The sequence below is a fragment of the Neltuma alba genome, unplaced genomic scaffold (assembly GCF_004799145.2).
Source record: "Neltuma alba isolate B1F8T4 unplaced genomic scaffold, ASM479914v2 tig00004934_pilon, whole genome shotgun sequence".
Classification (NCBI taxonomy): Eukaryota; Viridiplantae; Streptophyta; class Magnoliopsida; order Fabales; family Fabaceae; genus Neltuma; species Neltuma alba.
The window spans coordinates 43,911-68,561 of NW_021633916.1; the positions used below are offsets into that span (position 1 = coordinate 43,911).

Below are 24,651 nucleotides of genomic sequence, written 5' to 3' on the forward strand. Positions count from 1 at the left end.
TACTTCAGACTTAGTTTGAATTAATTTTTCTTGTCAAACGATATAAATGTGTTTGAATCTCCACGTATGATTGATGTTGACCACTGATCAGTCACAGTCAATGGAGGCCAACCAATCATAAAAATAATTATAAAAAATTTCTAATAATAAGTGAGATGGTATCGCTTTTATATTATGACTTGTCTTTTCCTCAATTCATGTCAACGTTTAATATAACATCGCATGTCATAGAAAAAGAACAGCCTTCAAGTACTAGTGTTTTGCCATGACTTTTAATAAATTTTTTAGTAAGTTAAATATGATCGGAATATCATTTCCTTATTTTAGATATTCTTTGTTCTTTAATTATATTTATTTTAACTTTAGAAACAAAACAAATTGATGAAGTCTATATTATCTATTTTGTCCAATTCTTAATAAATCCATTAGCTGTCGAAGATTTAATGTTGAATTATAATTATTTTACGGCAATATCCAACAAATATATTTGTTACCATTCTTAAATGGCTGCATACACTACATTATGAAAAGGATTTGAAGAATTTACTTTATTTTTGTCAAAAATTTATTGAGTTCTTTATTCTCTTTGTTTCTAATTTATTTTTGGTTCATATTTTACCTGGGAAATTAATTTCGGATAATACTTATATCAAGTTCTTCATTTTTGTTATGTCAAATTCTTCAATCACATATGAACATACATCCTATTTTTAAAATATTAGCGTTTAATTATAAATTCATATGAAACAAAAAAGGACACATGGTTATATGGAATTAAAGAACTAACATAAGATATATAAGAAACTTGATTTAAGTTTTTTTTAATTATTTTTTCTATTAAAATCCAACTTGTCTCGATATGAAGTGGGGAAAAAATAACTTTTCTTCTGGCGAAAGAATACAACTGCGTCAAAAACACTGAATTTGTTGGATGATTTTCTGTATTATTCTGAGTTAATGTTAATTGAACCATTTTAGCACCTATATAAATTGTTTTACTTTAATTCACTTTAAATTATTAAGAAGATTATTACAATTTTTAGTTTCCCTCTGAAAATAATAAATGATTATACTAGCACCATTACAAAAAATGTTTCTAACCAGTTAAAAAGCCGTTTTCTAACCAGTATAAAAAGTCCTTTTTTCCCTCTTTTTCTTTTTCTTTTTTACTTGTGTGAATTCCATTGTTTAAAGAAATTAGTGCATATTTGTTACAAATAGTCAATTTAATTAATTTTTTTATAATATCTTTAATTATTTAACTGTTATATTAAGGATCATGTGTATTAACAGTTAACTACCATTGTTTGAAAGAGTCTCAGTTTCTACTGTTAATTATATCCTCTTATAAATTATTTACTTCTTCTGGCCACAAGTTTGTTGTCTCATGTTTTTATATTATCTGAACATCACTTTAACTCAAAATTGAAATCATTAGATAATTGTATTATATATTTACGTTTTCACAACTATTTTCTCCAAGTCAAAGTCCCTTAAAAAAGTTTATATTATACTAGTATATCAAAACTGTCTCAACTTGATGAAAACTTAACTAATCAAATCGTTATGTGAATTCTAGAAAATTGTTTTAATACAATATAATATCTCTGAGACATATTTATAAAGTGAATTATTTGTTCATCCAATCTCAAATTTATACATGTTGTCCGTGTGTTATGCTTGCGACCTTATTTTGTATTTGGAATTATTACAAGTTGGTGTATTTATACATAAGATTTGCTTGTATTGCATTAGATGGAAGAAATTGTGGCTTGTATTGCGACCAAGCTTGCAGAATGCCTATGGGATCCAATTTCACGTCGTGCCCGTTATTTGTTTTGCTTCAACCAATACATTGAGGATGTTGAGAAAATAAAAAAAGAGCTGGCGGTGACACTAGCAGCTGTGAACGAGCGTAAGGAAGAAGCTCATCGCAAAACTGAAGAAATAACGATACCTGTAAAGACGTGGTTGGGTCATGTGAATGCTATCCTGGAGGAGGTGCAAAAGCTACAGCAAGAGGTTGGAGAAGCAGGAAAGAAATGTTTTAACGTGTCGCTCAAGTATTCCTTAGCAAAAGAAATTGGATGATAAGGCGAAGCAGATGAAGGATCTCAAAAAGAATTCCCGCTTTGAGTCATTTTCCCTGCCGACCCCACCTCCTAATCTCAATGATCAATTTTCTTCCAAGGATGTCATGGATTTCAAATCAAGGGAGTCGATTTTTAATAGCCTTTTTGAGGCTATTAAAGATGGCAAGAACAAGATGGTGGGCCTGTATGGTATGGGGGGCTCAGGTAAAACCACCTTGGCAATCGAAGTGGGTAAGAAAGTTGAACGGCTGAAGCTTTTTGACAAAGTGGTCAAGGTGGTTGTCTCTCGGCCTCTTAATGTTGGGAAAATCCAAGAAGAAATAAAAGGAAAAACAGGTTTGAAATTTGAGGAAGATATCGAATCAACCGCAGCAAGGCTATTAACTGAATTGAAAAGTATGAAAATACTTATAATCTTGGACGATGTTTGGAGCAATCTAAATCTCCAAGAAATTGGTATACCGATTAATGAAAATTGTCGTGTTTTGTTAACTACCCGTCGTCGACATGTTTGTGTCTCTATGGGTTGCGAGAAAAAATTTGAATTGTCTCTCTTAATAGAGGAGGAAGCATGGGATTTGTTAAAGATGCATGCAAACATAACCCATGACTCATTGAATGAGTTTGATGGTGTGGGAAAGAAAATTGTTGATAAGTGCAAGGGACTACCTATTGCAATTGTGACAATGGGAAGGGCATTAAGAGGAAAAGGAATTGTGGAGTGGAAGTCAGCACTATGGAGGCTACAACAAGCCCTACCATTGGATATTGATGATGAGAGTTCAAGGGACCCTTATGCATGTCTCAAATTGAGTTATGATTATTTGCCAACAAGTCTAGCAAAGCAACTCTTCCTATTGTGCTCTATGTTTCCTGAGGATCATCAAATTCATAGAGAGGATCTTATTCGATTTGCTAAAGGGACTTTGAAATTTGAGGGGAATATTGTTTACGCAGTGGAGGATGCAAGGAGGGAGATTTTAGTGAGCATCAATAGTCTATTAGATTCTTGTTTATTAATGCATACGAATGAGCCAGCACGTGTAAAAATGCATGACTTAGTTCGGGATGTAGCTTTATGGATTGCAAGGGAGCAACATCAAGCAATTTTGGTGGATAGCGATGCGGTTTTTAAAATGTTGGCTGAAAATGGAAGTTTGAAAGAGACAAAGGTAATATCATTATGGAATCTGAGAGGCAATTTTCTGCAGTCTAATCAATTGCATTGTCCAACACTTGAGGTTCTGCTACTTCATCCCGAAGGGTTCATTGAAGATCTTGGAGGGATTGAAGCGCTCAAAATCTTGGGCCTTGTAATATCTAGCTTTCAATGGGGACGACTTGGTTGGAAGAGGTCACCTTTTCAGCTAATGCAGAATCAATGGTCAATGCTGCAATCAATTGTGTCATCATTAATTAATCTTCATACCTTATGCATCAGAGGAATTGCATTGGGTGACATCTCTTTTCTAGGTCAACTCAAAGGATTAGAGATTCTTGACTTGCGTGGTTCTCAATTTGATGAATTACCTATTAGAATTGTAGATATGAAAAAATTGAAGCTGTTGGATGTGTTTAGGTGTGAAATTGAGAGAAGTCCTTTAGAAGTTATTGGAAGATGTGAGCAACTTGAGGAATTATACTTTTGGAATAAGAAATTTGTCATCCCAGAAAATTTCTCTCTTTCAAGGTTGAAGAGGTACGTTATCTATGACACCACATCATTGAATATTTCTAGTTATGAAGATCCTCCTCTTGTAGAATATTTTGATGCTCATTGCATTGAAGAACTGAGAGCTTTATGCATACAAGGCTTCAAAGCCTCTGTTTCGAATTCGTCAATGAAAGATCTTATTCTTGGAGCAAACTGCCTTTGGCTAGAGAATTGTAGATGGGATCTTAATGATATAAATTCTGAAATAAAGCACTTAGCAATTTCATGCTGTGTGGAGAAGAGATTCATAGCTGATAGCCTGAGCACCAACAATCTTCAAACAGGACAAGTGTTCTCCCACCTGATTAGTTTAAGATTGAGACAAATGAATAGTCTTGATCGAGTGTTCCAAGATTCATCGATCACATGTTCTCTCCCGATGTTACAAGAGCTGTTTCTAGAGAGGTGTCCAGAATTGGGAACCAGCATCTTCACCCATGCCACTGTTACAAGCCTACCGAAGCTGAGGAAACTTGAGATTGAGGATTGCAGCAAATTGAAATGGCTATTCTCTTATTCTCTGGCTTCTCAGTGTCCTTCGCTAGAGGAATTGCAAATACAGTATTGTTATAAACTTGAGAGGCTCACTGATGAAGAAGATGTGCATGGTGATTGTCTACCGCACCAAAGGGAGCCCCTTCAAGACTACCCATACGTAAGTGTTATATCCGCAAAATTCGTCTTGAATCATTGCACATTTGAAATAGTAATCCATGTTGATGCGTTTGCTGAAAAAAAGTTGTAAGCTGAATTTGTTTCTTTTCTTTTGGTGCTGAATTTTATATCCGTTTTTTAAATTATCATGCGAAATTAATGTGCCTACTTTATCACTCTATTTGTTAGTTTTAACTCTCTGGTCAAATAAATAGTTATGTGTATTACAATTTCTAACACCATCTATATATTGGGGAAACTAGTTTTTAGAGGCTAGTGTAAATTCGTGCAATTGCCAAGAGTTTCACATATTTTTAGGGCATTTCGTTTTTGCTTTTGGTGAATTCTACCTCGTTTTTTCAATTACAAATTGGCATGTTTACTTTTAAATTTTATTTGAAAAAATCGCGTTTATAAGCAAATAATATACGTACGACTAAAAAAGTACTCCAACATATTCTAAATGAGAGGCAACAGTTATTTTCTTTAATTCAAGGTTTTGCAAATATATAAATGTATTTTTTGTTTCTGAAATTTCAAAGCTCTGTAGCAACACTATACATAGTGTTTGCATATGTCTGTGTGTGATTGCACTACTATTAGAATTTTACATTTTATTTCAAGACAAGAAAATACTATTTGTTTTTACGGATTTGTGTCTTCATATTAAACTTTTTTGTCAAATAATTACTTTCATTTTTTCAATAGTGCTTTATATTTTTATTTCCTATTTTTGTTAAGGAAATAATTCTGTAGTCTGTGCTATTGATTTTGGCGCCAGGTATTTATTGCTGGAAAAATCGTGTTTGACACTGAATATATAATATGCTTACATACATTATGTAATATAATAATCGTGTTTAATCTCTGACTCACGCGATGAGAGTAAGAGAAAAGTCGTTGTAATTAATGGGTGCATTTCATAATTATAATTTGAATACATATATGTATATGTGTACAGGGGAATCCGACTGTGGTCACTACTGTAGAAAGCTCCCACCATTCACGCAATCCAAGGAAAAAAAACCGGACTGGACCAGCCGGTTCAACCGAAAAACCGGTGAACCGGTCTGCAGTCCGGTCTGGTTTAATTGGTAAACCGGTAATCAATCAAACCGGTGAAAAACCGGTTCAACCGGTGGTAACCGGTATAGAACCGGGTTATCCCGGTTGGCTGGGTTACCGGTTCTTCTTTGTTTTTTTTTTTTTGCTTCCACTATTCCCATGTCGAGCATCGTCGACCAGCTTCATCAAGTAATCTGACAATAGAAGAAATGACACGTCCACCCACAAGAAGTAGCACTCATATCTCAACTCTGATGAGATCAAATTCGATGACGACGACCCATCGAATACATTTATCTGGGGGTCAAATCGGTCCGCAAGCAGAGCGTGAATGAACGAGTTCGACCCACCAACGACGATGGGAATCTCCCTCCTGGAAGTAATGTCGGAGATGACAGAGCCAAGGCGCAAGCAAAAATCTAAAGGCGTGAACTCTCCGTTTTGTGGGTCGACATCGCCGAGGAGATGATGAGGGACGCCTTTGCGCTCGTCAAAGGGGATCTTGCAAATCAATACGACAAAGATGCTAAGCTATTAAATGGGACCCACAAGTCTCATGTTCATTCAGCCCGTGAAGTAATTTTGTGGCTTCTTATTTTTTTTAGTAATTATTATTTACGAATTTTGTTTTATTTTAATATTGTGAATTAAATTATATTATTTTAATATGACCGGTCCGACCCCGGTCTGATCTCGGTCCGACCAGTAACCCTTAACCCACTGTCTCGACCAGTTTAATTCCCGGTCCGGTTTTTTGTTCCTTGACGCAATCAGAAACTCTGGACCCCTTTCCTAAGTTTGAAAGATGTATATATTGTAGGAAGTGGAATGAAAGGTAGTATGTTTGAGGTTCAGCAAGTCAGAGGAACAGAATCTATTGAAGCAAGAGACGAACCTTTGACATTGAATTCAGAATTGTGTTCTTTATCTTTATTTTATCTAGTAGAGTTGGAATACATTTGGAAGGGTCCCACACAAAGTGTGAGCCTCCATAGACTCGAAAGGATTGAATTGTGCGAATGCCCAAAATTGAGGAATATTTTCACTGTTGCAATTGTCACAAGCCTTCTAGAATTGAGGACATTACAAGTACTTGCTTGTGAGGAATTGGAGGGAATATTTTGTGAAGAATCACTTGAAAATCTTTCTTCTTCTTCTAATGTTTGCTTCCCCAAACTTGAGAATATTGAGATAGTGGGAAACAATAAAATGAAAAGGGTGTTCTCATATTCTATGGCTTCTCATCATTGTCCTTCACTAGAGAGGCTGCGCATAGTGAGTTGCTCTGAACTTGAGGAGGATTATTGGAGTGTCCGCAACACGTAAGTATTTTCAGCAAACAATCAAATATTATTTTTAGCTCAACTTGTTGCATCTCTGATAATAAATAATAAACATGAATGATAAAATGTGAGTATTATTTTTAATCTGTATTTGTTATTTTTTATTGATGAACTTTTTTCTGATAAAACGTTTACTCCTTTTGTTCTTTTGCTTTTAAAATTTTTGCCAAAATAATTTCTTTTACATTGCGAAATAATTTTTATGTTATTACAATATTAAAATTATGCAAAAAAGGGGATTTAATTCGTATTGTTAATTGATAGTTCTATTTCATGTGGGTCATATATATTGTCCATTTCTTTCAGATTGTCATGTAACCATTGAATATAATTACTTTACAGAAAAATGAGAATGAGAGAGCAAGGGCGGTGAATTCAGAGTTGTGTTCTATATTTGTATATGATCTAGAAGAGTTGGAATACATTTGGAAGGGCCCTACACAAAGTGTGAGCCTCCATAGACTTGAAAGTATTGAATTGGGGGGATGCTCAAAGTTGAGGAATATTTTCACTCTTACAATTGTCACAAGCCTTCCAGAATTGAAGACATTAGAAGTAGGTTCTTGTGAGGAATTGGAGGGAATATTTTGTGAAGAATCACTTGAAAATCTTTCTTCTTCTTCTAATGTTTGCTTCCCCAAACTTGAGAATATTGAGATAGTGGGAAACAATAAAATGAAAAGGGTGTTCTCATATTCTATGGCTTCTCATCATTGTCCTTCACTAGAGATGCTGGACATAACGAATTGCTCTGTAGTGGAGAGGGTTGTTGATGAAGCAGCAGCACATGATGGGGATTGGCCGCTACCTCTTCTCAAACTGAAGCAATTATATCTAACGGAGTTGCCAAAATTGAGAGAGATAGTTGGAGGAGGATTATTAGAGTGTCTGCAACACGTAAGTATTTTCCGTAAACAATCAAATATTATTTTTAGCTCAACTTGTTGCTTTTCTAATAATAAATAATAAACATGAATGATAAAATGCTATTATTTTCAATCTGTATTTGTTATTTTTTTTGTTGGTGAAATTTTTTTTCCCGATAAAACGCACGTTAACTCCTTTTGTTCTTTTGCTTTTAAAATTTTTGTCAAAATAATTTCTTTCACATTGCCAAATAATTTCCTTTGTTGAGTCTCCCTCTTTTCCCGTTAAAAATTGGCGTGTTTATTTTTAAATTTATTTGAAAAAATCGTGTTTACTACCAAAGAATATAGATATATATTAGTTTTAAGAATATATCTTGAATATAATAACAGGAACTAATTATTTCAGTTTTTGGTTAATATTTTGGCGCCAGCTCATTATTGTGGAAATGGAAAGTAATTATCCAAGACTGTTTTATTAGAGACAATGATGTGTGGATAATATATGAAGGTCTAACTTAATAAAACTTATGCTATTACAATATTAAAATTATGTGAAAATGGGGTTTAATTTGTTATTTTTTTAATTGAATTTCGATAAAACGTTAACTTCTTTTGTTCTTTTTTTTTTAAAAAATTGTCAAATAATTTCTTTAACTTTGCTAAATGCACCACTTTGTCAAATGTGCGAAATTGATTGGGTTTCTATTGTGAAGAGTGTCGTAAAAATTGGCGTGTTTGCTTTGACAGATTTGTCGTTTAGATATTTTAAAGAGATTTTTTTCCTTTTGTTAATTCTCCCTCTTTTTCTTGTTAAAAATTTTAATTGATTTGAAAAAAAAATCGTGTTTTTACATCAAATTTTGGGCAGTAATTATTTCAAATTTTGTTTTAATTAATGTTTTCGCTCCAGCTCATTGTTGTGGAAATGGAAAGTGATTATTCAATACTGTTTTATTTGTAACAAATCAGCGTGGATAATATATGAAGGCCTAAATTAGTAAAATTTATCTTATTGGGATTGCGTTATTACAACATTAAAAATATACGGGAAAAAGGGGTTCCATTCGCAATGTTAATTTACAGTTTGATTTGATATAGTTCATGTATATTGTCCATCTTTCGGATTGTCATGTAATCATTGGATATAATTACTTTACAGAAAAATGAGAATAAGAGAGCAAAGGCCGTGAATTCAGAGTTGTGTTCTATATGTTTAAAAGATTTGGGAGAGTTGGAATACATTTGGAAAGGCCCCACACAAAGCGTGAGCTTCCATAGACTTGAAAGTATTGAATTATGGAGATGCTCAAAGTTGAGGAATATTTTCACTCTTACAATTGTCACAAGCCTTCCAGAATTGAAGATATTACATGCACTTGCTTGTGAGGAATTGGAGGGAATATTTTGTGAAGAATCACTTGAAAATCTTTCTTCTTCTTCTAATGTTTGCTTCCCTAAACTTGAGAAAATTCTGATATTGGGAAGCAATAAAATGAAAAGGGTGTTCTCATATTCTATGGCTTATCATCATTGTCCTTCAGTAGAGGTGCTGGGCATAAGGGATTGCTCTGAACTGGAAACGGTTGTTGATGAAGAAGCAGCACATGATGGGGATTGGCGGCTACCTCTTCTCAAACTGAAGAAATTACATCTAAGAGGGTTGCCGAAATTGAGAGACATATTTGGAGGAGGATTATTGGAGTGTCCGCAACAGGTAAGTATTTTCCACAAACAATCAAATATTACTTTTAGCTCAACTTGTTGCTTCTCTGATAATAAATAATGAACATGAATGATAACATGCTCTTATTTTTAATCTGTATTTGTTATTTTTTGTTGGTGAACTTTTTTTTTACCGCTAAAACGTACGTTAACTCCTTTTGTTCTTTTGCTTTTAAAATTTTTGTCAAAATAATTTCTTTCACATTGCCAAATATTTTCCTTTGTTGAGTCTACCTCTTTTCCTGTTAAAAATTGGCATGTTTATTTTTAAATTTATTTGAAAAAAATCGTGTTTGCTACCAAGGAATATAGATATATATATTAGTTTTAAGAATTAATATATCTTGAATATAATAACAGGAACTAATTATTTCAATTTTTGGTTAACGTTTTGGGGCCAGCTCATTATTGTGGAAATGGAAAGTAATTATCCAAGACTGTTTTATTTGGAACAAATCAGTGTGGATAATATATGAAGGTCTTAATTAATAAAACTTATGTTATTACAATATTAAAATTATGTGAAAGTGGGGTTTAATTTGTTATTTTTTCTTGATGAATTTTGATAAAACATTAAAAAATTTTGTTCTTTTTTTTTAAAAAAATTGTCAAATAATTTCTTTAACTTTGCTAAATTCACCACTTTGTCAAATGTGCGAAATTGATTGGGTTTATATTGTGAACAGTGTCGTAAAAATTGGCATGTTTGCTTTGTCAAATTTGTCGTTTAGATATTTTAAAAAGATTTTTTTCCCCTTTTGTTAAGTCTCCCTCTTGTTAAAAGTTTTAGTTGATTTGAAAAAAATCGTGTTTTTACTATCAAATTTTGGGCAATAATTATTTCAATTTTTGTTTTAATTAATGTTTTCGTTCCAGCTCATTGTTGTGGAAATGGAAAGTAATTATTCAGCACTGTTTTATTTGTAACAAATCATTGCGGATAATATATGAAGGCCTAAATTAGTAAAATTTATCTTATTCAGATTATGTTATTACAATATTAAAAATATTAGTGTTAATTTACAGTTTGATTTGATATGGTTCATGTATATTGTCAATCTTTCGGATTGTCATGTAATCATTGGATATAACTACTTCACAGAAAAATGAGAATAAGAGAGCAAGGGTCGTGAATTCAGAGTTGTGTTCTATATTTTTAAAAGATCTGGGAGAGTTAGAATACATTTGGAAGGGTCCCACACAAAGTGTGAGCCTCCATAGACTCGAAAGTATTGAATTATGGAGATGCTCAAAGTTGAGGAATATTTTCACTCTTACAATTGTCACAAGCCTTCCAGAGTTGAAGATATTAGAAGTATTTGATTGTGAGGAATTGGAGGGAATATTTTGTGAAGAATCACTTGAAAATCTTTCTTCTTCTTCTAATGTTTGCTTCCCCAAACTTGAGAAGATTCTGATATTGGGAAGCAATAAAATGAAAAGGGTGTTCTCATATTCTATGGCTTCTCATCATTGTCCTTCACTAGAGAGCATACGCATAGTGAGTTGCGCTGAACTTGAGGGGGTTGTTAAGAGATCTAAAGGTGAAGTTGAAGTTGGTGATCATGGAAACCTGTTCCCCAAATTGAAGGATTTGTATCTCGAAGATTTGCCACAGTTGAGAGAGATATATGAAGGTTATGAGTTCAGCCTCCTATCTGGTACTACACGCACACGAGATTGTCCAAATATGCACAATATTCCACTATTGGAATACGAGGCCTCATGAGGTACTACGCTTTTTATTTCCACGTGGACACACTCTTCCTTTCAAACTCTATCTTTTGATGCTTTTTTACATTTTATTTTTTTTAATGGATGGAATAGTTTTGTACGATTGCTATTCACGTCACTCTGTCTGATACAGCACCTCATTTCCATCTGGTCGTCTTATATATCGAACACATAATTTTGTATTTCACTGTTTCTACTTAAAATCACTTGTTTAACCTCCCCACCCACCCACAAAAAAAAAAAATTTTGGCTACTTTACGAGAAATTTGAATTTAAATCTTTTATTCTCCTTAAGATGTTGGTTTCTATATATATAATTGTCATTTTATAAAAAATATTGTATGAAATGAATGACATGTTGCAGTAATATTAGAGTTCAATAAGTGCGTAATCCAAACAAATCAATGTTCACCATTCACACATTCTTATCACATTATTAGCAGCTTTATAAACAGATAGATATCTAAGGACAAATTTTAAAAATGCATAGGATAAATTAGGCTGTTAGTTTATATTTTTATCTGTGCCATTTTGATGTAACATTTAAGCTTCTAATCAATTATTTTCTTTTTTCAGAACCGGAGATCAAATCCGAAAATTAAAACTAAAAAGGTGATGAGGAGCTTTGGTCTTCTAATGTTTTCTTTATCTGCATTTGTGTTTTACTAAATGCTGTGTGAAAGTGTGTTAAATGTGTGTCAGTATGTTACAAATCATACACATAAGAAATTAGATATCTTATTTTGAAATTGTGTTTGACTTGAGATGTTATAGTTATGTAATTATACTGAAGGTTGTACACAAATATAATAATTGCGTGGCTGCGTGGACTTCTTATTTCATCTGTAACATTTATATTATTTTTTAGAGAAAACCATATTGAAGGTACTTATACTTTTTTTCAATTTTCAATTTGGTACCTATGTGTTTTTTGTTCTTAACTAAATCTTTAATTTTGCTCTATTAACATCATTAATTCTTATGTAGAGACTAAAAATATCAATAGAACAAAGTTATAAGAGCTAATGTTGCTAAAAAGATAAAATTAAATATTTAATTAGAGGGAAAAAAACACATAGGTACCAAATTAAAAATTGAGAGAAAGTATAGGTACCTTCAATATGGTTTTCCCTATTTTTTAACATGCTGCACTAATTAATGATTTCTCCTATTGTCCTTTACTTCTCCGTCGCAATATAATTTATAATTATTATTTACAAAGAAATACAAAACATATTCATGTTTATTAGGAGAACAATTGGAAAAAGAAAAATTTGCTTGAAGAAAAAAAACCCCATTACAAATAATTGTGTATAAATTATATCATTAGAAATGCGTCATTTTACGTGTCTGACAATCATCCAAAAGATCGCACCCCTTAATAAAAGTAATATCAGAAAGAATATATTAACAATAAACAGAACAGTAGACTATTATTTTATATTATAACTAAATTTTCATAGAACTCATAATTAGACCAGACATAATTAAAAAATCGATAGCCAATAAGAATATGTAAATATTCATCCGGCATTTAAAATAACTTGTGCACAGTCTAACCAAAATTTCAAGATTATAACACAATAGCAAGTTGTTCTGTAATATACAACAGCCTCTGTGGAATTATCTTAGAGAGAATGTCAAATGAATGAAGCAAAATAAAAGACAAAATGTTGTTTATTATATGTGGGAGATTTGTTCTCTCTTCTCTCCACCCAATCAGCTTCAAAATATACACAAGGGACTGCAACAGAAAAAGAGTGTTAGTATTAAGCATATTTCAGTACTGAAAGCAATGTTCTTTCACCAGATAACCAAGCTATCATCAGAAAAGAACATTCTTTTATTTGGGATTAGATATTATAGTGTGATGGGATGAAGGTCAGAGTATATCAAGCAACTCTAAAGCTTCTTTCAAGAATAAATCCATCTTTTTCTAGATGTATCATAATCATGCAAGACACAAGATTGTCAAGTTATAGGAAGAAAAGCAGAAAACTTTTTGAAGCGTCTGTGGTGACTCCAGACGCGACCAAAGAAATTAAGATTCCAATCATCAACATGAATACATCATGCAGCGACTTACTTTTGAACGGTGGATTTTAACAATGACTTCATAAATCAGGAACTCTCTTCTTGCTCATCCATCGCATCAAGGATAAGATACTTTGTAGCTGAATCTGTTTTGAAGGTCCCAGCCCCATCCTCTTTACCCGCTTCACCCTTCTGAAGCTTCCAGTACTTGCCATTCAAAATGGAGAGAGCATGACCATCACCATCCTTGAAGTTCGAGGCTCTAAATTAAATTAAGAGGGAAGAAAATTATGACCAAATACCAAAATAAATTGTTGAGAAGCGCATTAGCTAATGACTTACTTGTACCAATTGAATAAACCAACACCAACAATGATAGTGAAGAGGCCAAGTCCTTTCAACCAAGTAAATTGATCATGAAAGTACAGGATAGCAACCTACACAAACATGAAAATTAAACATATATGACAACAATTTAACAACCTGAAAAAAAATCAAATTTAATTTTGCATATAAAGCACTTCAATGAGTAGAAAAATATATAACAGCATGAAACATTTGTTTTTCCCATCCTCATCAAATTTACTAATCACAACTAGTTACAATTATCAATATTTTCAATGCAGCTATGGTGCAGTCGTATAAAAAAACCTTTTAAACCCCACCACACCGCCAAATCAGCAAATGCAGAAACCATCAACTCAATATTATAGAAAGCTGAATACAACAACCTAAAAACTAATCAAATTATAATGCACAATCTGTGTCAAGTAACTTGGAAGCCTTCTTAAGTAATTTTTTTCATGAGTCATGAATGACATCAGCACAAAAGTGACACCTTAACTAGGTTCTTTAGAAATATGAGACAGACCAAAATAAAGGGTGGTAGCCACTGGATGTTCATGTCAACAAACTGGCATAGAAAAGGTAAAACAATGATACCAATATGGTGACAGCCTCCTTAACAACCCCAGCAATTGTAACGGTGACTGCACTAGTTACTGAGACAAGAACATACCCTGTTAGGACCTGCAAAAAGGAGATCCACCTTTGAAAACTGATTTGAGAGGAGGAAAAAATTGAAAGCTTAAATGTCAAAGAAGCAGAAAGTCAAACAATTAATAATGTAATGTCATGTCCTAGGAAAGGGAACATTTACTCTTACCATAAGAAAAGCAAGTGCGCCACCTAGAAGCATGAGTAAACTACTCTGAGTAATATGCCATGGACTATTAAAATATTCGTTTTGCCTGAATTCCCCCCATGGATCCAATGCAAGAGAGAGAAGAGCGGTTGCCCCTGCCATTACTGGAGTTACATAGCTCATCAAGGTAAGCAGATTTTTCATCCCTGAAGTTATATTGGAAAACTTATCAGTATTTCATTAAAAAGGTATAGATCTTTTAAATCTCCCGCTGGAAAGTGAACAATGGTAGAGGAAAAACTTGAATAAAGAAAGAGTATTCAAAAAAGATGAAAATAGAAAAACACTGAAACATGGTCACCGAGTTTTCAGTCAAGGTCAGAAGCCAGAGATAAGCTTACACAAGCCTAAAGTCAGTGCATGGTAAGCTATGTTCTAGAGCATAAAGTATGATGAATGGTTAAACGCTGGTTTAAAAGCAAGAATCTAGCTTTCTGCCTGGATCTTGTACATAAAGAAAGACCTTTAAAGAGAATTTAACTTCATTATTCAACAACCCTCTTAACAGGAATATCATCCATCGTATCAAATATTACTTTTTATATTTGTTGTAATTATAGGAATTTGCTCAATCGTAGCCGTTCTCGGAATCAAAGGCACCTCCACCGTTCATCGGAGCAGTTTTTGTATTCAAGCTCTGTTCTTCTTCTACCATTCCGGTGGAGATCTCCCTGATTCACTGATAATGGATGGCTTCTGAATGCCAAGAAGCAAGATATGTGCAGAAGTTTTGTTGCTTTGCATGGTGTACTCACAAGGCTGCTCCACATGGGATCTTGATGCCAGCTCCGACTGTGGATGCCCACCCCTCTGATTCTGAACCATCAGAATTAGCAACAACTGCAATTATCTGACTTCTTATCCGTTAATATATTATCAGTAGACCGATAAATTCCTGAAATATATTAAACTGAAATCCTTTTTCTGCCATGCATTGACATTTAGAAGAGAAGAAAAATAATACTCCCTCCGTTCCTTATTATAAGAGACGAATAACCGAATTACGTTGATAAAAAAAACGGTTAAAATTAGTTAAGAACAATTAATATGGAAAAAGTATAATTTTTTTTTCCAAAAATATCCTCATTAATAAGGAGAGAGAACATGAGAGAGAACAATGGTAATTTATTAAAAGAAAGAGAAGTGGGAAGGAGAGAGAGTGTGAGTTCGAGACAATAAATATGGGTAAAATAGGAAATCACCACAAAAAAGTAGAGACAACTTTTAAGTGTCTCTTATATATAGGAACATGCCATAAGCACCAAATGTCTCTTATAATAAGGAACAGAGGGAGTACTATTGATGGTTCATACATTATAAGTCTTTGGATGAAGAGAAATGCTACTTAGCTCAATTGTAAGTAAGATGCCTCAGGTGCAGAAGACTTCTAGGGGATACTTTCCGACCACTGCTTTGTTCTAAATGACCTACATAACTAATTTGTTAATATTAAGAAAAATAGTTAATTAGTTATGAATGAGTGCTTTCTTTTTTAAAAATATCTTTATTAATTATGTGTATTAGAACTGTCTTTAATGGAAACCCTTTAACATATGTAATCAATATAGGGATTACTTGTAGGCAAAATGAATTAATATGGTAGATAAAGCATACTGAAGTCTTATATTCAGAATCAAATTGAATCTATAATTTGCTCTTTTATTATGGAACGGAGGTAGTATATTATAATAGTTCAAATGTACAATATACCAGATTAACTTGATCAAGTTTTAAAGCTGTTTTCAGGGGAAAATCCTGGAATTAAGCTATTTAGTGTAAGATTTCTGTAAATTAAAAAAACATTTCCTAGGGTATGTAAGCTCTAAATAAAATACTGAATGCTGCTATAACTCTGGAAGTCTAAATTAATAACTGTTCTTCTTTCTCTGGCTTTATGCTTTCATTCCATTACAATTCTCGCACAACCCATTTGAGATTGGCTGTGATTGCTAGTTCATAGGCTTGAAAAAGGAGATTCAAGATTGAGTACTGATAGTAACTCTCCACTTGGCCCATGGCACAGCTGTGTTATTGGCTTGATATTTCTGGTAAACATCTTTTACGCATATATTTTGCCTAAAATTAATATCATAGAGGATTTCGGGTCTTTGGTTTTGTTTTATATGTCTTTTACTTCTCATGTACTTTGATCTCTAAAACTAGGCAGAGTGAATAAAAGCTAGTGGCTAGCGTTTTCTAACTGGTGCTGTGAAGAGTAGGTTTTTGTTTGCACATTACTTTTTCAAACAATTAAGTTGGATGTGAGTGGGAAAATACATGCATCAAAGAATATCAAAATCCACATCAAATTTGGGAAAAAAAAAGATTTATTGAATATTTGAATCCCGTTATATGTTTTGAGGCCCTACCCACATTTTCTTCACCTGCATCACCCTTCTGAAGCTTCTAGTGATAGAAATTTCCTTTAATCGTTCCAACACAAGACTTTTCTTGGACTTGATCATTCTATGCTATAAAATACTGCAGACTGCTATGAATCCAGAATCCTAAATTCCCACAAGTCTTTATTTATCAACAAGTTTAGACTTTATTCTTATATATATTCACTCCAATTCATTTATCGTTTGTTCTTGCTTGTGTTGTTGAGCTAATTGTTGCCTCCTTCAAATTTCCAAAAACCATACACGTACCAACAGTGTCAACCATTTTCTTAGCCTTCCTTCACTGTTTGAATTCCCGAAATATCATCAAGGTTGTGTATATAAATTGGAGGTAAACATTAGTTAGTTCGGAGATTCTTTCGTTCTATTAATATTGATTAAGGAATAATTTTTCCCTATTATACATAACTTTTGTTTTGTTTTTCCAAAGCCTCTTAGGTTGCACTTTTGTTTGTTTCAGTTTAGTTTCATAAGATCAAATCATCATCCTTCTGCTGATCATCGATTCATATTAAAGGTAAATAACAGAATACTATTAAGTTGTTTATTTTACATGCCCATAAATTACATTTCCTTTCCCAGAAGAACACTTGATGTGGTTTTTTGGGCAGTATATGGTTGAGGAAAAGAAAAGATGTCTAAGCATTATTTGGCTATTGAGATGATAATGAAAAAAAATGAGTAACCTGAGTTGTATAATCATCATCTAGAGTTATTTATTCTACTCAGATGTTATATTCTAGGTTAAAAAAATAAATACGGACAAGTCTTGAAAAAAATGTCCTAGATTAATATAACAACATGTTTACAATTCATGTTTGATGTAGTATGAGTAAATGGATGGAAGAGGTAGCTATGTCAGTAACCGCGTATTTGTTGAGAAAAAATTATTTAATACTACATCCAGTCCTTAATATAAGACATTGTTTGACTTTTATTTTAGTTCTAAATATAAGACCCCAATCCACTTTGTATCTTATATTTATATATTTTTTCCCAAAGTAGTCCTTCTAACCAAAGTAGTCCTTCTAATAATAGTAGCTCTAGCTAATATAATTGATTAACAAAGATATTTTAGGAAAGACAACACCTATTTATTACAAATAACTAACTTAATTGCTTTCCTTAATCTCCTCAAATTAGTTAACTAGCTCTTATAATTAGGATCGAGGTAGTACCATACATTCAAATTAAAATATGTGAGTATGATTTGTAAATAACGCAAGTCAATTGTTGGCCAAAAAAACAAAAGCAAGTCAACTTATAAATATGAAATTTTTGGGACATATCCATATTTAGTTTTCTTATCTAAGACCTATGAGCAATTTTCCCAACTTTTTATGTTTTTTTTAATAACAGATATATTTATTGAAGGGAAACAACCAGCAAAGAAATAAGGCTGGTAAGTACAAATACAAAGTAATGGCAGCATGAGGTCTTGTTTTCAACATGTCCAGAATCAGAGTGATTATATCAGTATTTTGCCACTCAACCAGCTGAAGATTGAAGTCTGTTCCAAAGTAGATTTCTATCATTTTCTTTAGGAGCACCATAAATAGAAGTAATGAAAGAAGGCACATTTAAAACCACAGATTTGACTCTAGCATGGATCAAATTTTTTGACTGATACAGAGCCTTAATAGCTACACTACTCTGCCACCAAAGAGCCAATCCACCAGATTCTCCACGAGGTTCCACATATAATTCATAATCCATGCTGCAAGCTCCCAAGTCTTTTCAATTTTTCACTTCTCATTCTTGTTTCCATAAAAAAAAAAAAAATGATCAAAGGTCTGGCTGTACGTTGAAGGCCAGCCACCTTTGCCTTTGGAATTTTCCATCGAATCAGACGTGCCAGATTCCTCCTACTTCTTGGCTTTCCTCAAAGCAATTCTTCTCATCTTTGCTTTCTTTCCCTCAAGCCCCCTGCAAATTCAGCGATAGAATTCTTCCTATCCGCATCACCACTGCCCAGCTTTCCCCTTTTCATGATAGCACACTCCAAACCATCATAAGCTTTCCATTTCAGGTTCAAATTCCCCAAATTGACAGTGACATTTGCCAAATAAAACCCTTTGTAAACTACAATTGCTCTAGAACTACTATCACTATCCATATGAGCAGAAGGAACTTTCTCAGTACCAGCATCAGACTTCTTAGTTATGACTCCTACCGCCTCTTCATAATCAGATAACAGCCTTCCTAGGAACTTGGTTCCCCTAGTGCTAGCACCATGATCAACATTATTCAAGGAAGAATACAAAGAATTATTGCAAATTTCAAAAACTTCTTGCACCGGATCCAGAAAATTAAGTTTCTTTCCTTTAAGAACTTCATTAGATTTAGAAGGAATACAAAGCTGACAATTGTCCCTTGTCCTAGTGGCCATAATATTCTGAGAACCATTTTCATCAACATCATGATTCCCACCCCCAAACATTCCCTGTTTCATTCTTCAGCCGCAACCACTTCAGATTTACCTCAGACCAACCTTGCAAAATAACCAGAGTTCTGATTTGGTTTGTAATAGTCCAAGAGCCAAATCTTGGCAAATGAGGATCTTTTATTTTCTTTTTTAACCAAATATATTTCATTAAAAAAAAGAAACAAATGGCCCCAATCCTGAAAAAGCAACAAACTGGAAAGGAAAAGAGTACAACAAACAAAAGCAAAGTCACAATCAACCCATTCGAACAACAATACCATTCTAAACATTCTTAGCGTTAATCCCAATGATTTTTCTCCCTCTCTTTTGAATATCACAATAATTTACAATGATGAATATTCCTAGTAAATGACCGTAATATCATAGTCTTAATTAATTAAATCATTGTTTGTTTTCTTAATGAAGGTTGGCGTCGCGCAATTTGATTCCAAGGTCATCTCCGTGAGCTTTTCTTTTCCTATCCAATTTGATTGCAGAGTTTGAGGTAATTAACTGAATATGTATTTTATATTTTTTGTTGATTTCATTTTAGTTATCTGAAAAGCCTTATGATAATACAAACTTCATGTACATAAATATACGAGGATTTTTTTCCACTTCAATGACTTCTGTAATTATGTAAATAATGCTTAGTTATAATATTTTAGGGGCTTTGTTCTCCGTTTTTTTTTTTTTGGAAAATCAGACGAAATACTCTCTATTTTGTTGGAAAAAATTATCCATTTTATCATATCATTTTTAAAGAATGGTTATTGATTTACACTGTTGTCTATAATTCTTCTGGTAAAGTGTAATTTGAGCATTCTTGTTTTTCTTGTGCTATCATAATTAATTAGTTTTAGTTGTTATCTTTCTGCATTGGCTTCGAGTTCAAAAGATATCACAATTTATTTTGTTTATTTATTTAAAGCCTCATTATGTTGTTTACGCTATTGTCTCTTTCATTATCTTTTTCAGAAGCAGCTGTAATCATCAACTCTCTGCTATCTTTTTGGGCTGACAAAACAGGGACCAAGCCCAACGCATTACTCATGACCTAGCCTTACACGACGGCTATCCCCTGTTATTCTTCGCATAATCCCTTCAAGGTCGCTGCTTCCTCTTTCCAGATCTGCAGGGACCCAACCATTTCCAGAGTCAACTTCGCAAGAGCGTCTGCCACAGCTTTAGCTTCTCGCCTAATCCACTCTGCTCTGACTTCCCATCTTCGATCCATTAAGTCAGCAGTCTCCTTCCATAAACAACAGGTAACGCTTCCTTCTTTTTCCTTCCCCTTCAACCTCTAACGGCTTCTCTCGCATCAACCTCCAATATCACCCTTTTTGATCCCCAAATTCTAAGCTACGTCCAGACCACAAGCTTCTGCCTCTTCTGGTGCGCAGCGCCCCATTTTCGCCTATCAACTCTCTGCTTTGCTTCCCATTAGTTCTTGTTCTGCCTCCAAAAAAAAAAAAAAAGAAGTAAGGAAAAACATTATCTTAAGTTCATATTACAGGTAAATAACAGAATATAATTTTTTTTTTTGGTGACAATCGATCTTGCAATAGATGCAATAGATCTTCGGCAGTTGCGTTCTCTGTGTCCTCCAATAATATGTCTGGACATTTAGTCCTTTTTTTTTTTTTTTAAATACATGACCGTAAAGCAGAAAGAAGGTTTTTTGTCTTATATATTTGTTATTAAATTTTTAACATAACTATATTGTTTTATCTTTTATTTATTACCGGGTAGATTGTTATTTTCTTAATAAACGTATATATTAAACAGGAGAAAGTATATACTGAACAGGAAAAAAGTTGTCAAAATTTAAGGTAGATTTAATAAAGTTTGAGGTTTCTCTTTATTCTAATAAAATATGTTGAAAGCAGCTTATGGATAGAATCAGACGTGTGTGTATTCCTGAAATCCATTTTCAATCATGTTCTGGTTGCTTTCCCTTGCTGCTCATCAGATATTGAAAATATGACAGGTAAATATTAATTTTAATCAAAATATTATTAGAAAGTTAAAAATGAAATGTTGGATGTTATTTTGGATTTTTGTCTATTACATTAAATTCATATTAATTTAAGTTTCGTACTGAATTTGATGGAATGCCTATTTTCAGAAAAATATACTTGTGAAAGAAGTCAGATTATTTTAAGTTATGTTTTTCATTATGTTGAATTTATGTTATTGAACAAACAACTGACAGTTATTAAAAGATTAGTTTTGTTTTACATCATGGTTATATGAAAATAAAATTTAAAAATAGAGCAAACTTTAATTTGGACCGTTGTTGTTTGATATAAATATATATATTCATAGTAACTTATGAAAATTTGATATATATTCATAAAAAAAAAATCGGGAATATCATCAACCTGAATACTGTTTCAATAACTACCGTTTTCTAAGTGTACATGAGCTTTTTTTTTTTTTTGGTCCTTTTTTCGGGTCGTCAATAATTATACAATAATAAAGTTCAAGACTTTAAATTTTTTGAAAATATATATATATATATATATGTATATATCTCGTATGTTTGTGCTAATTGGGTGAACTGTTGTTTGCCATTTGTGTGTAGTTCGGCATAGTCTCTTAATTTGATTTGAGAGTCACTTCGAGGACATTTCTGCGTTATTTGTCTAATTTCATCATCACATTTGAGGTAAGTAACGATTGTATTAGATTAAGTCATCTAACTAATTTATTTATTTATTTAATTTTTTTTATTTAGCTTGATGAAGGACTTCTTTTTTCACTTCTTTTATGATCGAAGGATACCGTTACTTTCATTATCATCTCGTTACTTTACATGTTATTGTCTCGTCTGTTATATTTTTTGATTATCATTTGAACTCAATATTCAGATTCTTAAATAACGAATAATTTTATTACAAACTCAAGTCTCACCTAATCTTTTTGCATATGCAAAGTATTTGTTTTTCAATCAAAGGAACTAATATTTGTACATTAAATAATGGATTTATTAGATGGGTTTCTTATAGTTTTCTGAAATTAACTTGATTTAATTTTTTTTATAAGTAATCATATATTTTTAATTTAAGTCAATAAAATTTATTAATATGATTATTAAAAGCTTTATTTTTTCTATTAAAATAAAAGTATATAATGATTTTTAGATTTGCGTGTACTTTGGCCAGTCACAAAAATGCATTCAGTTTTGGCTTGGACGACTTTTTCTCTCCTTGTTGACATTTCCATATAATACGTAATTATCATTTACCAAGATTACTAGGTGGTGTTATTATTTGGAAAAATGGTAATTACATATATAAGTTCTAAATGAAGAATTTATTTTAAATAGTTTTGTGAATTTACTTAAACATTACTCCGAAATAGCTCAAGACTTGGTTATGATTATTTTTTCTTATGAAATGATATAGACGTAAACCAGTCATGAAAATAAATTCTTAAAGATTAATTTTTATTAAATATTTTAATACTTTAATATTTACAAGTTAAATTTAATCAAATTGTAAATAAACCTCATAGATTTAAAAATCAACCTCTTTAATTTACAAATAATTCTCCTAAGATATAAATATTTTAATGTTGGCAAAAAAATTTACTAATTCACAATTAAATCTCTCACATTTACAAAGTCATCATCTTGACTTATTCTTTTAACCTTTTGGCATTCACTAAATTAGATTAAGTCGTTTTCTTGTGCTTTGCTTCATTCTCCTACGGCTTGAAAAATTATTACCATAATTTTCTTCACTTATGTATTACAGATAAATAATAGTAGTATATAGCATATAAATTATTTATAACGTTAGTTAATTAATTAAACTGGGATGTGAAATTTTATAAATTGTTTTAATACAACATCTGAGAAATATATTTATAATTAAAATGAATTATTTGTTCATTCAATCTCAAATTTATACAGATTGTACGTGCGCGTCATGCTTGAGACATTATTCTGAATTTGGAATTAGTCTAACTATACCTTAATTTTTTTGGCCTTGAATTAAATATAGCTTACTTTGAACTTTAGAATTGGTGTATCAATAGTTAAAAGAACTCAAGTCAAGAACAAATTCCAATCATATATTCACTTAAAGAGTTTATAATATACTCTTTCAGTTTTTAATACAAGACTTATTTAACTAATTTGATTAGATTAAGAAAGTTACGTAAGTTAGTTAATTATAAGAAATATGACATGTTCTTTTTAAAACTCCACAATTATTTTTCTTAATATCTTCTTTTTATTTTCTATTTTCTACTTGATTATGGTTGAAGAAGTATCTATAAGGATAATTTAAGAAAAATTGATAAATGTGTGAAATAGGTCTTATATTTTAGATCAAAATCAACTTAATAATTAGGTCTTATATTAAGGATTAGAAAAGTATTTAAGGTGGTATATTAATTACAACGTATTGCGTAAGGAATAACTTCATTGTTTGTGACTTCTATCGTATCCTTCTCCTCCTCTATGTATTAAAATCGAAATTAATAATTACTTTGGAGCCCAAAGGAAGAAGGGAATACACTTTCATTTTCTTCCTCTTCAAGAAAAGGACGGCATGATTAAAATAAACCTGAATAAAATAACATATATCTAATATATATAAAATAAAGCTAAAGCAATGTATGTTATTAAGGAAAGAATATATAGCTAATTATTTTTTTTTTACCAGCATAGCTAATTAATTACTTGAACTTTAGAATTGGTGTCCCCATATATAATTAAAGAATATATAGCTAATTAATTATTTATTTATCTTACGTGTCCTCAAACGATATATTTCTTTCAGCGGAAAATTAGAAACACGTGTTACGAAATTATACTCTATATCGCTTGCTTTAACATAAAAAAGATTTATTAGTTTTTAATATTAAAATCCAAAGTCAATGATACATAAGATCAATTCTACTATATACGTCTCGTGTTTATTTATTGTTTGATCATTATTTGAACTCCAAATTTGAGTGTTTTAACATAAAAATATTTGCCTGTCAAACAAATAATCTAATATTTGTACATTAAACTCTGGGTGTATTAGATGTTATTTTATATTATTCTTCATTTAACATAATTTATTTTTTATAAATAATTATATTTTTAATTTGAATCAGTTAAATTTATTAATAGTATGATTATTAAATGCTTTAGTTTTCCTATTAAAATGAAAGTACAGTGTAGTAGTACTTATATTTTGGAAAGAAAAAATTCTTTAAATAAAGAGAAAAGTTCATTTTATGGAGGCCACTTCATTGCGAAGCATCTTCTTTTTTTGGGGGAATACATGAAAGCCAAAGTAAAATTGTTTCTATTAGGGTGCACTTGATTATGTTTCCCTTATTCCTTTCATGCTAGAAGTTATGTTACCTATTAGAAAACTATTAGCAAACT

At 32.0% G+C, this 24,651-nt stretch overlaps 3 protein-coding genes across 3 annotated transcripts in view; 2 read left to right on the plus strand and 1 right to left on the minus strand.

Annotated features, from left to right (window-relative positions):
- Positions 1-2,104: 2,104 nt before the first annotated feature.
- On the plus strand, positions 2,105-5,949 carry LOC114746330 (disease resistance protein At4g27190-like). Its single transcript, XM_028934559.1, has 3 exons — positions 2,105-4,462; positions 5,423-5,656; positions 5,851-5,949. Exons 1-3 carry the CDS (start codon positions 2,105-2,107, stop codon positions 5,947-5,949), a joined length of 2,691 nt encoding a protein of 896 aa, XP_028790392.1.
- Positions 5,950-7,598: 1,649 nt separating this feature from the next.
- LOC114746331 (probable disease resistance protein At4g27220) lies at positions 7,599-11,189 on the plus strand. Its single transcript, XM_028934560.1, has 3 exons — positions 7,599-7,766; positions 8,898-9,452; positions 10,563-11,189. Exons 1-3 carry the CDS (start codon positions 7,599-7,601, stop codon positions 11,187-11,189), a joined length of 1,350 nt encoding a protein of 449 aa, XP_028790393.1.
- Positions 11,190-12,680: 1,491 nt separating this feature from the next.
- Positions 12,681-24,651, minus strand: part of LOC114746319 (probable sugar phosphate/phosphate translocator At1g06470) — a 106,396-nt gene continuing 94,425 nt past the window's right edge. Inside the window, exon 8 of the mRNA XM_028934552.1 lies at positions 12,681-12,938. Coding sequence (XP_028790385.1) covers positions 12,920-12,938 — 19 coding nt within the window. The 3' untranslated portion in view covers positions 12,681-12,919. The remainder of the gene's footprint in view (positions 12,939-24,651) is intronic.